Source organism: Oncorhynchus mykiss, chromosome 14 (genome assembly GCF_013265735.2).
Source record: "Oncorhynchus mykiss isolate Arlee chromosome 14, USDA_OmykA_1.1, whole genome shotgun sequence".
NCBI lineage: Eukaryota > Metazoa > Chordata > Actinopteri > Salmoniformes > Salmonidae > Oncorhynchus > Oncorhynchus mykiss.
In genome coordinates this window covers 27,493,877-27,507,207 of record NC_048578.1, presented here as the reverse complement: position 1 = coordinate 27,507,207, position 13,331 = coordinate 27,493,877, and the positions used below count along the sequence as shown (strand labels likewise).

The 13,331-nt window shown below is 43.6% G+C and overlaps 1 protein-coding gene across 2 annotated transcripts in view; it reads right to left on the bottom strand.

Annotated features, from left to right (window-relative positions):
- LOC110489039 (monocarboxylate transporter 8) overlaps window positions 1-4,607 on the bottom strand; it is a 29,228-nt gene extending 24,621 nt beyond the window's left edge. Inside the window, exon 1 of one of the 2 annotated variants that reach the window (XM_036943235.1) lies at window positions 3,543-4,607. In XM_036943235.1, coding sequence (XP_036799130.1) covers window positions 3,543-4,050 — 508 coding nt within the window. In that variant the 5' untranslated portion in view covers window positions 4,051-4,607. The remainder of the gene's footprint in view (window positions 1-3,542) is intronic. The other variant, XM_021561589.2, reaches the window with a different exon arrangement.
- Between the last annotated feature and the right edge of the window lie 8,724 nt (window positions 4,608-13,331).

The window sequence follows — 13,331 nt, the reverse complement described above, 5'->3', positions numbered from 1 at the left end:
TGGAAAATAAGAGAGGGAGATGTCTTGACACTCGTCATCCAATTAAACTGGGGTCGTTGTTTTGGGAGGGAGGAAAGACCTCTCCCCTGGATGATGGCCTAAAAGTTTCAGTTGAAAACCAGAGAACGTGTACACTTCCATAGCAAGAATGTACACAGAGGTAAACATATCTCGTCCTAAAAATGAACCTAGGCCATCGTCAGACCCTTTCTGAGAATTGAGAGAGCGTTAGAGAAAAGACAATTGGATTTATTTTTAGCCACAAACATGTTCCACCCTAAAGCCACAAACGTGTTCCACCCTAAAGCCACAAACGTGTTTCACCCTAAAGCCACAAACATGTTCCACCCTAAAGCCACAAACGTGTTCCACCCTAAAGCCACAAACATGTTTCACCCTAAAGCCACAAACATGTTTCACCCTAAAGCCACAAACATGTTTCACCCTAAAGCCACAAACATGTTCCACCCTAAAGCCACAAACACGTTCCACCCTAAAGCCACAAACATGTTCCACCCTAAAGCCACAAACATGTTCCACCCTAAAGCCACAAACATGTTCCACCCTAAAACCACAAACATGTTCCACCCTAAAGCCACAAACGTTAAATCATAACAATATAAGTGGTTGAGACAACTCAAGTAGAGTTTGACCGATTAAATCGGAATTGCCTATTAATTAGGACCAATATCAAGTTTTCATAATCGGAAATCGGTATTTTTGGGCATTTTTTTTTTACACCTTTATTTAATCTTTATTTAAATAGGCAAGTCAGTTAAGAACACATTCTTATTTTCAATGACGGCCTAGGAATGGTGGGTTAACGACAGATTTTCACCTTGTAAGCTCGGGGGATCCAATCTTGCAACTTTACAGTTAACTAGTCCAACTGCATCTCTCTCGTTGCACTCCACAAGGAGACTGCCTGTTACGTGAATGCAGTAAGCCAAGGTAAGTTGCTAGCTAGCATTAAACTTATCTTATAAAAACAATCAATCAATCATAATCACTAGTTAACTACACATGGTTGATGATATTACTAGATATTATCTAGCGTGTCCTGCGTTGCATATAATCTGACTGAGCATAAAAGCATACAAGTATCTAAGCGAGTGGTGGTAGGCAGAAGCAGGCGCATAAACATTCATTCAAACAGCACTTTCTTTGCGTTTTGCCAGCAGCTCTTCGTTGTGCTTCAAGCATTGCACTGTTTATGACTTCAAGCCTATCAACTCCCGGGATGAGGCTGGTGTAACCGAAGTGAAATGGCTAGCTAGTTAGCACGCGCTAATAGCGTTTCAAACGTCACTCGCTCTGAGCCTTGGAGTGGTTGTTTCCCTTGCTCTGCATGGGTAACGCTGCTTCGAGGGTGGCTGTTGTCGTTGTGTTGCTGGTTCGAGCCCAGGGAGTAGCGAGGAGAGGGACGGAAGCTATACTGTTACACTGGTAATACTAAAGTGCCTATAAGAACATCCAATAGTCAAAGGTTCATGAAATACAAATGGTAAAGAGGGAAATAGTCCTATAATAACTACAACCTAAAACTTCTTACCTGGGAATATTGAAGACTCATGTTAAAAAAGGAACCAGCAGCTTTCATATGTTCTCATGTTCTGAGCAAGGAACTTAAACGTTAGCTTTCTTACATGGCACAAATTGCACTTTTACTTTCTTCTCCAACACTTTGTTTTTGCATTATTTAAACCAAATTGAACATGTTTCATTATTTATCTGAGGCTAAATTTATTTTATTGATGTATTATATTAAGTTAAAATAAGTGTTCATTCAGTATCGTTGTAATTGTCATTATTACAAATAAAAGTAAAATACATTTTTTTATTTATTTTTTATTTATTTATTTTTTTAATCGGCCGATTAATCGGTATCGGCTTTTTTGGTCCCCCAATAATCGGTATCGGCGTTGAAAAATCAAAATCAGTCGACCTCTAAACTCAAGGTCTCATGATGAGCTGCAGCTCAATGATAACTGAGCCGTGGACAGACTATAGCCTCACAATGCCTGTCCCTCATCCCTCCTCACCCATTGTGAAACATTTATAGTAGTGCAAACTAACCGCACGTAAATGGCCTACATCAGGGCCTGTATACACTAACAACCTCAGTTTTCCCTTAAAGATCATCATGAATTAGATCACATGAACAGGATGGGACCTGATCCTAGATCAGCACTCCTACTCTGACACGCTTTGTGACGGCCTTGATGTAGTGAGGCAAAAGAGCGGTGTGTGTGTGTGTGTGTGTGTGTGTGTGTGTGTGTGTGTGTTATAAAAGAAAAGCCTGATAGTAATCCTAAACAGATTGGGGGTGAAGATTGAGGCCACAATATAGTGGCACACACTAGTGCCTTTGTCACATGGAAAATAAATTAACAACATGAGCGGAGAACATAAGGACGCATGTTATCCAGCAGTATGAATGAATTAGAGCCGTGACCAGAAAGTTAATGTAAGGCAACTCTGGTGCTATATGGCCTGGGTATAGTCTATACATTAACTTGAAGTAGCCTGAAGAGTCTTCTGACACATGATGCTGAGACTGAAGTAGTAGCCTAAATTCTCTGACACATCTGAAGAGCAAAGACGGATATGATCAATAATCAAAAATCTCATTCATGTTTAACTTTAATATCTTCTTGAGACAATGCTGGGCATTCTTCTATACTGAGCAAAAATATAAACACAACATGTACAGTGTTGGCCCCATGTTCCATGAGCTGAAATAAAAGATCCAAGAAATGTTCCATATGCACAAAATGTATCTCTAATTGAGCACAAATGTGTTTACATCCCTGTTAGTAAGCATTTCTCCTTCGCTAAAATAATCCATCCACCTGACAGGTGTAGCATATCAAGAAGCTGTGCTGTGCTAGGGACAATAAAACGCCACTCTAAAATGTGCAGTTTTGTCACACAACACAATGCCACAGATGTCTCAAATTTTGAGCGAGCATGCAATTGGCATGCTGATGGCAGGAATGTCCACCAGAGCTGTTGCCAGATAATTTAATGTTAATTTCTCTACCATAAGCCGCCTGCAAAGTAATTTCTGAGAATTTGGCAGTATGTCCAACCAGCCCCGAAACCACACCAGCACAGGACCTCCACATTCGGCTTCTTCACCAGTGGGATCATCTGAGACCAGACAGCTGATGAAACTGAGGAGTATGTGTCTGTAATAAAGCCCTTTAGTGTGGAAAAACTCATTCTGATTAGCTGGGCCTGGCTCCCCAGTGGGTGGGCCTGGCTTCCAAGTGGGTGAGCCTATGCCCTCCCTGGCCCACCCTTGGCTGCGCCCGGCCCAGTCATGCGAAATCCAAAGATTAGGGCCTAATACATTTATTTCAACCGACTGATTTCCTTATTGGAACTGTAACTCAGTAAAATTGCTGAAATTGTTGCATTTATATTTTTGTTCAGTATAGTTCTGGGTTCATTTGACCCTTCTCGCTTACCTTCAACAGTAAGTCACCATCAGTAGGCTAACTTTATTAACAGGTGCAACAGTTACAGGACAGACTCACCTACTTTAAACTGCGACGTATTGTCATTGGGGTCTGCGTGGTCTTTCACCAGCATCATGTGGAGGATACCGAAGGAGTTCTGTATCCCGAAGATGGATCCATTACACCAGGTAGCAGCGAAAACAACTAACCAGCCGAACCCGCCCTCGGGTGGGACGAACCCGGGGCACTGCCCTGGCATCGGTGCAGGGGACTGAGAATCCGGGGACACACCGGGTTTACAATCGAGACATCCAGCCTCGATGAGCTGGATAGTACTGTCCTCATGTGGAATCTTGCATTCGCTATCTCCCAGGTCCTGTCCCTGGTTATTCTGTGCTTGCTGGTTCTCTCGGTCTTGGGGAGAACCACCGTTCTGCTCAATTTCAGAGTCAGCAGTAGCCTCATCACAGTTTTCGGTCGGCGGCTCGCCGCTCGATATTTCCTCCTCCGTCCGATTTTCTCCTTTCCCGTTGACCCCCATTTTATCCTGTCCAGTAGAGGGGTTACTGTTGTGTTCTGGGTGCATCGCTCATGCATCAGACAGCGACAGTAGCCTATTGATTGACAAGGTCGGTCTATAGAAAATAAAAAGTAGGATTCTTTCTGCTCTGTTCTTCCAGTAATTGTAGGCAAAGTCAAGTCACAGCACCAAGTTCAGTATCCGAAGTGCTGAAGTGCTGCTATAAAATCGGTTGTATAGTGAAAGGACAGGCACGTCTTATTTATTTATCATGATTTAAAGCAGGTGTCCACGAAGCCTATTTACAGGGGATATGATGACGCCGGAAAATATTTTACTTTTGCTTTCCTGCTCCGTGAAAAATGTAAATCAACCTGTGAAAACGTCTGCTGCTCGCCAACCTCAACTCAATCTCGTCCTCGCGCTGCAGAGTCACCGCTGTCCACATCTTGTAGCCTAATCTGTAAACAAATGAGTGTCGGCTCCTCCTCTTTCGTGGATTTAATGTTACATTGGAATATGTGAATCTCTCGAACCGGGGTTTTCTGTGCAAACACAGAAAATAACCTTCATTCAACAATTGCCCCCGCCTCCACTACCTCCGTCACCAATGACCGAGCTCAGGGATGGATTAAAAATTCCTGCAGTACGAGATTACGGAAAGACTCGAATGTCGCCCCACCCCTTCTGCTGTCTCTGCCATACACTACATGAACTACATTGGAAGGCGCAGCCGCAACTGAATGAATGATGTTGATGGAATGGGCCAGCATTCTCCATCAAAATATAGCAACGTTGGTCTATTGATACAATGTTGCAATTGTCAAAGGATACAGTTTCTCGCGAAAAAAGTGTCAATGTAACAATTTCTCGGCGCAATTTTGTATCGGGTGTATCGCAACTGAATTAACTTCACTCAGCCATGATGCAGCCTATTTTATCAAGTTTCAAGTTTTAATGTCACACGCACAAGTACAATGAAATGCTTTTCTTGCAAACTCAAAGCCCCAAAATGCAAAACAATAGCATTGTATTACTAGAAAAAAACGAGAAATAAGAATAAGAAATATGAAATACACAATAGTAAGTAAGTAAGCAAGCATTCTATATACATAAAATATTTAATAAGTCAGTTCCAATACCATATTTACATGTGCAGGGATACTGGGGTGACGGAGGTAGATATGTATAGGGAGGGGTAAGGAGACTAGGCCATAGGATATAAGTGAGTGGGTGTGCAAGTGCGCAGGTGTGTAGAGTCAGTATAAATGTATGTGCATATTATGTGTGAGTGAGCAAATGATGGAGTGAGTGTTTGTGTGTGTGTGTGTGTGTGTGTGTGTGTGTGTGTGTGTGTGTGTGTGTGTGTGTGTGTGTGTGTGTGTGTGTGTGTGTGTTGGAGTGACAATGTGTGTGAGTGTGTAGGGCCCTATGAGTGTGCATAGGGCCTACACATAGAGACAGTGCAAATACTGAAATAAAAGGTCAATAAAGATACAAGGTAACTCGGTCCATGTAGCTATTTTGTTAGCTATTTATCAGTCGTATTGCTTGAGGATAGAAACTGTACAAGAGCCTGTTGGTGTCAGACTTGATGCACCAGTACTTCTTGCCATGCCGCATCAGAGAAAATAGTCTATGGTTTGGGTGGTTGGGGTCTTTGACGATTTTCCGGCTCTTCTTTTCACACAGCCTGATATAGAGGTCCTGGATGCAGGGAGCTCGGCCCCAGTAATGTACTGCGCTGTTGGCACAATTCCTCTGTAGCACCATGCAGTCGAGGGCGGTGCTATTGCCATACCAAGCAGTGATGCAAATAGTCTAAATGCTCTCAATGTTACAGCTGTGTGACCTTTTCAGGATTTCAAATCTAATCTAATCTAATTTTATTGGCCACATACAAGTCAAATGCTTACTTACAAGACCTTAACCAACAATGCAGTTTTAAGAAAACACATAAAAAAAGAGTAAGAGATAAGAATAACAAATGGTTAAAGAGCAGCAGTAAATAACAATAGCGGGGCTATATACAGGGGGTACCGGTACAGAGTCAATGTGCCGGTGTTGAGGTAGTTGAGGCAATATGTACAGGTAGGTAGAGCCATTAAAGTGACTATGCATAGATAATAACAGAGAGGAGTAGCAGCGTTCGGGGGGGGGGGCAATGCAAATAGTCTGGGTAGCCATTTGATTAGCTGTTCAGGAGTCTTATGGCTTGGGGGTAGAAGCTATTTAGGAGCCTCTTGGAACTAGACTTGGTGCTCCGGTACCGCTTGCCTTGAGGTAGCAGAGAGAACAGTCAATGACTAGGGTGGCTGGAGTCTTTGACTATTTTTAGGGCCTTCCTCTGACACCACCTGGTATAGAGGTCCTGGATGGCAGGAAGCTTGGCCCCGGTGATGTACTAGGCCGTACGCACTACCCTCTGTAGTGTCTTGCAGTTGGAGGCTGAGCAGTTGCCATACCAGGCAGCAATGCAACCCGTCAGGATGCTCTCGATGGTGCAGCTGTAAAACCTTTTGAGGATCTGCGGACTCATGCCACATCTTTTCAGTCTCCTGAGGAGGAATAGGTTTTGTTGTGCCCTCTTCACGACCATCTAGGTGTTCTTGGACCATGTTAGTTTGTTGGTGATGTGGACGCCAAGGAATTTGAAGCTCTCAGCCTGCTCCACTACAGCCCAGTCGATGAGAATGGGGGTGTGCTTGGTCCTCCTTTTCCTATAGTCCACAATAATTTCCTTTGTCTTGATCACGTTGAGGGAGAGGTTGTAGTCCTTGCACCACATGGTCAGGCCTCCTCCCTATAGGCTGTCTCATAGTTGTCGGTGATCAGGCCTACCATTGTTGTGTCATCAGCAAACTTAATGATGGTGTTGGAGTCGTGCCTGGCCGTGCAGTCATGAGTGAACAGGGAGTACAGGAGGGGACTGAGCACGCAACGCTTAGGGGCCCCTGTGTTGAGGATCAGCGTAGTGGATGTGTTGTTACCTACTCTTACCACCTGGGTGGCAGCCCATAAGGTAGTCCAGGATCAAGGTGCAGAGGGAGGAGTTTAGTCCCCGTGTCCTTAGCTTAGTGATGAGCTTTGAGGGTACTATTGGTGTTGAACGCTGAGCTGTAGTCAATGAATAGCATTCTCACATAGGTGTTCCTTTTGTCCAGGTGTGAAACGGCAGTGTGGAGTGCAATAGAGATTGCATCACCTGTGGATCTGTTGGTGCGGTATGCAAATTGGAGTGGGTCTAGGGTTTCTGGAATAATGATGTTAATGTGAGCCATGACCTGCCTTTCAAAGCATTTCATGGCTACAGACATGAGTGCTGCGGGTCGGTAGTCATTTACACAGATTACCTTAGTGTTCTTGGGCACAGGGACTGTGGTGGTCTGCTTGATACATGTTGGTATTTCAGACTCAGGGACAGGGAGAGGTTGAAAATGTCACTGAAGACACTTGCCAGTTGGTCAGCGCATGCTCGGAGTACACGTCCTGGTAATCCGTCTGGCTCTGCGGCCTTGTGAATGTTGGCCTGTTTAAAGGTCTTACATCGGCTGCGGAGAGTGTGATCACACAGTCGCCCGGAACAGCTGCTGCTCTCATGCATGTTTCAGTGACATCGGCAGAAGAATCCCGGAACATATTCCAGTCTGTGCTAACCAAACAGTCCTGTAGTTCAGCATCTGCTTCATCTGACCACGATTTTATAGACCGAGTCACTGGTGCTTCCTGCTTTAATTTTTAGCTTGTAAGCAGGAATCAGGAGGATATAATTATGATCAGATTTTCCAAATGGAGGGCGAAGGAAAGCTTTGTACCCGTTTCTGCGTGTGGAGTAATGGTGTTCTAGAATTTTTTTCCCCCTGACATGCTGATATAAATTATGTAAGCTTCCCTGCATTAAAGTTCCCAGACACTAGGATGGCTTATGGCGGTATACAGCTCACTGAGTGCCTGGTCGGGTGTCTGTATTATATCCCTCCCGTCCGACTCATTGAAGAAGAACTCTTCGTCCAGTTTGAGGAGAGAAATCGCAGACCTGATGTCCAGAAGCTTTTTTCAGTCAAAAGAGATGGTAGCAGCAACATTATGTACAAAACAAGTTACGAACAAAGTGAAAAAACTAACAAAATAGCATGGTTGGTTAAGAGCCGATAAGACGGCAGCCTTCCCCTCCGGCGCCATCACAACAAAATTTACGGGCCCATGACTGACTTTTTCAATCTCCCGAGGGGGAAGAGGCACAGCCGCGCCTTCTTCACGACTGTGCGTGTGTGTTTTAATCATTTTAAGTCTTTAGGGATTTGGACACTGAGGAACTTGAAGCTGTCTACCTGCTCCACTGCCGCCCCGTCGATGTAGATGGAGGCGTGCTCGCCCTCCTGTTTCCTGTAGTTCATGATCAGCTCCTTGGTCTTACTGACGTTGAGGGAGAGGTTGATGCTCCGGCACCACACTGTCAGGTCACTGACCTCCTCCCTGTAGACTGACTCATCGTTGGCGATGAGTGATGATCAGGCGGTGATCAGGCCTATCACCATTGTGTTGTCAGCGAACTTGATAATGGTGTAGGAGTCGTGCGTGGTCACACAGTCGTGGTGAACAGGGAGTACAGGAGGGGATTAAGCACACAACCCTGTGCAGCCTCTGTGTTAAGGGAAAATAAGCACAGCATCCATCACATCCCATACATTTGCATTTTTGACCAGAATAAAATGCTGTTAAAACGTGCGATTTACGTCTAGTGACGGAAATGGAGGCTTGTAAAGCAGGCTTCTTCTATGACTTCTACTGTCTACTTCCATTGTTGGTTTCATTGACTCTTCCCTTTAAGTGGGCAATTAGCAGTTGCCATATCCATTTTTGGACTAATAAATGAATGATAAGTACCCAAAATTCTTCAAGAATATAATTTAGAAATGTCTCATGAGCTTAGTTCAAACGTCATACACCATCAGAATCCAAAATAAGCTTGTTTTTTCAAAGTAAATGTAAACAAACATTATACAGCCTCAAAACATGGTTAAAAGTAAACTATAATTTTGAAATCATGGATGGTCCGTCCTTGCGTCCATAGCTATCTATGAATTTGAGAGTGGTTACATTTCTCCAGTCCCATCCCTCAGCTTTTTACTGAAACAGGTGAGGGGAGTGCGCTTTGTTATTGTTTCTACTGCTCATTGCGTCTCTAAACTTCCCCTATTTGACACATTTTTAACTACAACTTCCAAGTGCATTGGAGAGGATCAGCTTGAGCAAAGAGAGGTGTAGAATCAGTGATCTACAAATGGTATTCCCTACCAAATAATAGGCTTTGTGCAATTAACATTATTAGAGCTACATCTCCCCACCAAATGCTCACACAACCAGACATTGATTGATTGAAGACAGCTTGTGTCAATTACAAATAATTTCCTAGGATTTTCTACCTGCAGCAAACCTAGTGGACAATGCTGAAAATAACAGTAAAAAAACAAAAAAACAACTGGCCATAATCATAGGCCACAGCTGTGACGCAATAGCTAACTTTCACCATTGGATGGGGCCAACATGCAACAGTTGACCTATTTCAGTGTATGGCTATAGATAAGTGTCCTTTGTCTCTCCTGATCTTACAGTCCCTCTGGCTCGATGCACTGATGGCTTTGTTTTATAATCATTGATGCCTATATTATAGGATTTGTCTCTGTGGGAGCATCATCCCACTCCTTAATGAGGCCTATAAATAGATGATTGAGGAGTTCTGTTTCTAGAACTTTCCGGCAGTTCACACATGTAATGGGTCAAAGGTCTTTAATTTCCCTGAGAGGTGGAGGCTGGGGTCGGGTGGTCTCCCAGCAAAGAAAAGACGGAGATGTCAGCAGCGCTGAATGATGCATTCTGTCTGGTTCAGACTGGAACTGATTGAGAAAGGGTGGGGGAGGGTGAGTGGGTGACAGAGGGGGTAACTGGCAGAGAGAGGGGGTGAGTAGGAGATAGAGGGTGAGAGGGTGGGTGAGTGGGAAAGAGAGAGAGGGTGAGTGGGAGAGAGGGAGGGTAAGAAAGAGAGGTTGAGTGAGTGTGTGAGAGAGAGAGAGAGAGAGAGAGAGAGAGGATGAGAGAGGTAATGTAAGTAGTGTTCAGCATGCCTGAACATGCAGCAGCCAGCGGGGGGTGAGGTGGTGCTGGCAGACCCATTATCACACTGCTGTGACTCACATCACATTCTTTTCCCTCAGGGTTCTGAAAGTTACAGTTTGTTCTATGTAATTCAATTCACTGGTTTATGCCTGTCAGTGGAACAAAAACAAATCAAGAGTCCCTGTCTGTATTCCATAGCTGATGTTTGTGATCCTGGTGTGGTTTGCATTGGAAGCAAACTTCTTCTATCGAAAGGTGACACCCTCACCCTCATACCTGTAGTCATTGGCACACGGTGACGCAGTGGGGAAAATACTTTCAGACAAAACAATATTTTGTGTGACACACTGTGCTAGACAGTCTCCTGAAGGGACATGCATGGTTTTATCTCAGGGTACGTGACCAGACAGCATCTAGCAATGACTGTCCCTGACAGTCTAGACTCATGGAAATGTACATAATAAATTATCAACTTAAAAGTACTTGTTGGCTATTCATCAATGTGAAAACAAATGGACTGAATAGGTGTTTATATTTTTAAGGAAGTGTTCAAGGCCTGCTACATTAGCAGTACCAACACGCACATATCCAGTGATCCCTGCTGGTAGATATTGTCTGACATGTGCCACGTTTCTGTCTGCGCTCCTGTTTACATCTGCCTCCTGTTTCCATCTGGGTCCCTGTTTCCATCTGGGACCGTTTCCATCTGGTCCCATGTCCATCTGCTCTCCTGTTTCCATCTAGTCCCATGTTTCCATCTGCTCTCTGTTTCCATCTGCTCTCTGTTTCCATCTGGTCCCATGTTTCCATCTGCTCTCCTGTTTCCATCTGGTCCTCTGTTTCCATCTGTTCGCCTGTTTCCATCTTTGACCCTGTTTCCATCTGGTCCCGTTTCCATCTGCTCTCCTGTTTCCATCTGGTTCTCTGTTTCCATCTGGGTCCCTGTTTCCATCTGACCCCCTGTTTCTTCTGGTTAGAACCAGACTCAGGTAGAAGTTAACAACAAAACAAACATGAGGAAATGCTGAAGGTAAAGTATGTTTGTGTATGTTGTCAGTGTTCTTCCATTCTTGTCAGTGAGAGATGTCATGTTAGCATCATTTATGTGATGTCATGTTAGCATCATTTATGTGATGTCATGTTAGCATGATTTATGTGATGCCATGTTAGCATGATTTATGTGATGTCATGTTAGTACCTATAGTCTCACTTCATGATACATACATTCCAGTGGCGATCAGTGCTGTTTAAGATTTTTTTTTCATAAGTATGACCTTATTTCTATTACAGCATATTGGATGACTCATTCATATTCCATTATCCCAGTTCAATGTAACATTGATAGGTTTAAACTACTACATGATACTCCAATTTTCCCTATACCCATCGTGAGATTGCTATAACCTAGCCTATGAATGAAAGTTTACAAAATAGGTGCATACAGGTTGAGAGACAAATTTGAGGTGACAGACAATGACATTCAATACCGCCACTCTTGCCTGCATCTAGCTGATAAGGGGTGTAATCATCAGTCCAATAGTTGCAAACAAGAGTTTCTATTGGACAAATTCACGTATGTTTATCCCCATTTTGTTCCATTTGCTTTCGTTTAAGAAACGTTTTTCAACAGAATCAGAGAATGAATACAGCCCTGATCACTCGTAAAAACAGTTCACTCTCATAACAGCCACGCTGTATTCCTTCTCTTCCCTTCACTTGTGGACTTCAATGCACAACACATCAGCTGTATGTGACCAAGCCAAACCGCTACACACAGCCTACATCGTTGTCACCATATTAGCTTAACGTCATAGTCAGCATAGCTAATAGAACTAACGCGTTAGTTAAACTCGCTATAATCATGCAGTAACATTAGTGTACAGTCAGTAAGCAGTTACACCAGCGGGCCCCGGTGGCAATAAGTGAGAAATACCAAAAGCTTACCTTGACTTGGAAGAGTTCCAGTGCTGTTTTGGAAAATCAAAGCCAGCTAGCTAACATAGCATCCCTCTGTTTGAGCGGGGTGTTTCAGTAGGCTAAACTAGATAGCTGCATTTGCTAGCTAAGCAAGTGAAACTGAAAGTGGAAAAAAAAGACAACATTTCTCTCTTTCTCTCTTTCTTTCTTGCTTCTCCTTCATTTTGGAAGAAATTAATTTGTTCAAAACTGTTCAACTATTGTCTTTCTCTCTCTTTGAGTCACCTACTCACCACATTTTATACACTGCAGTGCTAGCTAGCTGTAGCTTTTGCTTTCAGTACTAAATTCCTTCTCTGATCCTTTGATTGGGTGGACAACATGTCAGTTCATGCTGCAAGAGCTATGATGGAGGACGTCCTCCGGAAGTTGTCATAATTACTTTGTATGTCTTTGGAAGGGGGTGAGAACCATGAGCCTCCTAGGTTTTGTATTGAAGTCAATGTACCCAGAGGAGGACTGAAGCTAGCAGTCCTTCAGCTACACCATGGTGCTACCCTACAGAGTGCTGTACAGGCTACTGTAGACCTTCTTTGGTGACGTGATTATATTTAGTATCGTTTATTATCTAAAAAGTATAACTTTTTTAATGTTTTAAGATTTACATTTTTATGAAATGAACTGAGGAGGGTGTTCCTCCCTTTCCTCTGAGGAGGAGCGTCCACTGATACATTCCATTTCTTCATACATCAATTATTTACTTGAACTTCAGATAAGCCCCTGCATAACGCCCACTAATAAAGTTACAACTTGTAATATTTTGGGCTTAAGGTAACATGTTGGGGTAGTATTAGGTAACTACAACTTATAGTCAAGATGAAGTGTCATGTTGTGGATTGTAGTAGTACTAGATAACAATAGCACTTCAGGGTATGGGAGGTGTTGTGTAGCAGTAGTATTTGGGGTGTAGTACAAGACAAAGGGGAAGTATTGTGTTTTGGGGTGTAGGACAAGACAAACGGCAGGTATTGTGTTTTGGGGTGTAGGACAAGACAAAGGGGAGGTATTGTGTTTTGGCGTGTAGGACAAGACAAAGGGCAGGTATTGTGTTTTGGCGTGTAGGACAAGACAAAGGGCAGGTATTGTGTTTTGGCGTGTAGGACAAGACAAAGGGGAAGTATTGTGTTTTGGGGTGTAGGACAAGACAAAGGGCCGGTATTGTGTTTTGGCGTGTAGGACAAGACAAACGGCAGGTATTGTGTTTTGGCGTGTAGGACAAGACAAACGGCAGGTATTGTGTTTTGGCGTGTAGG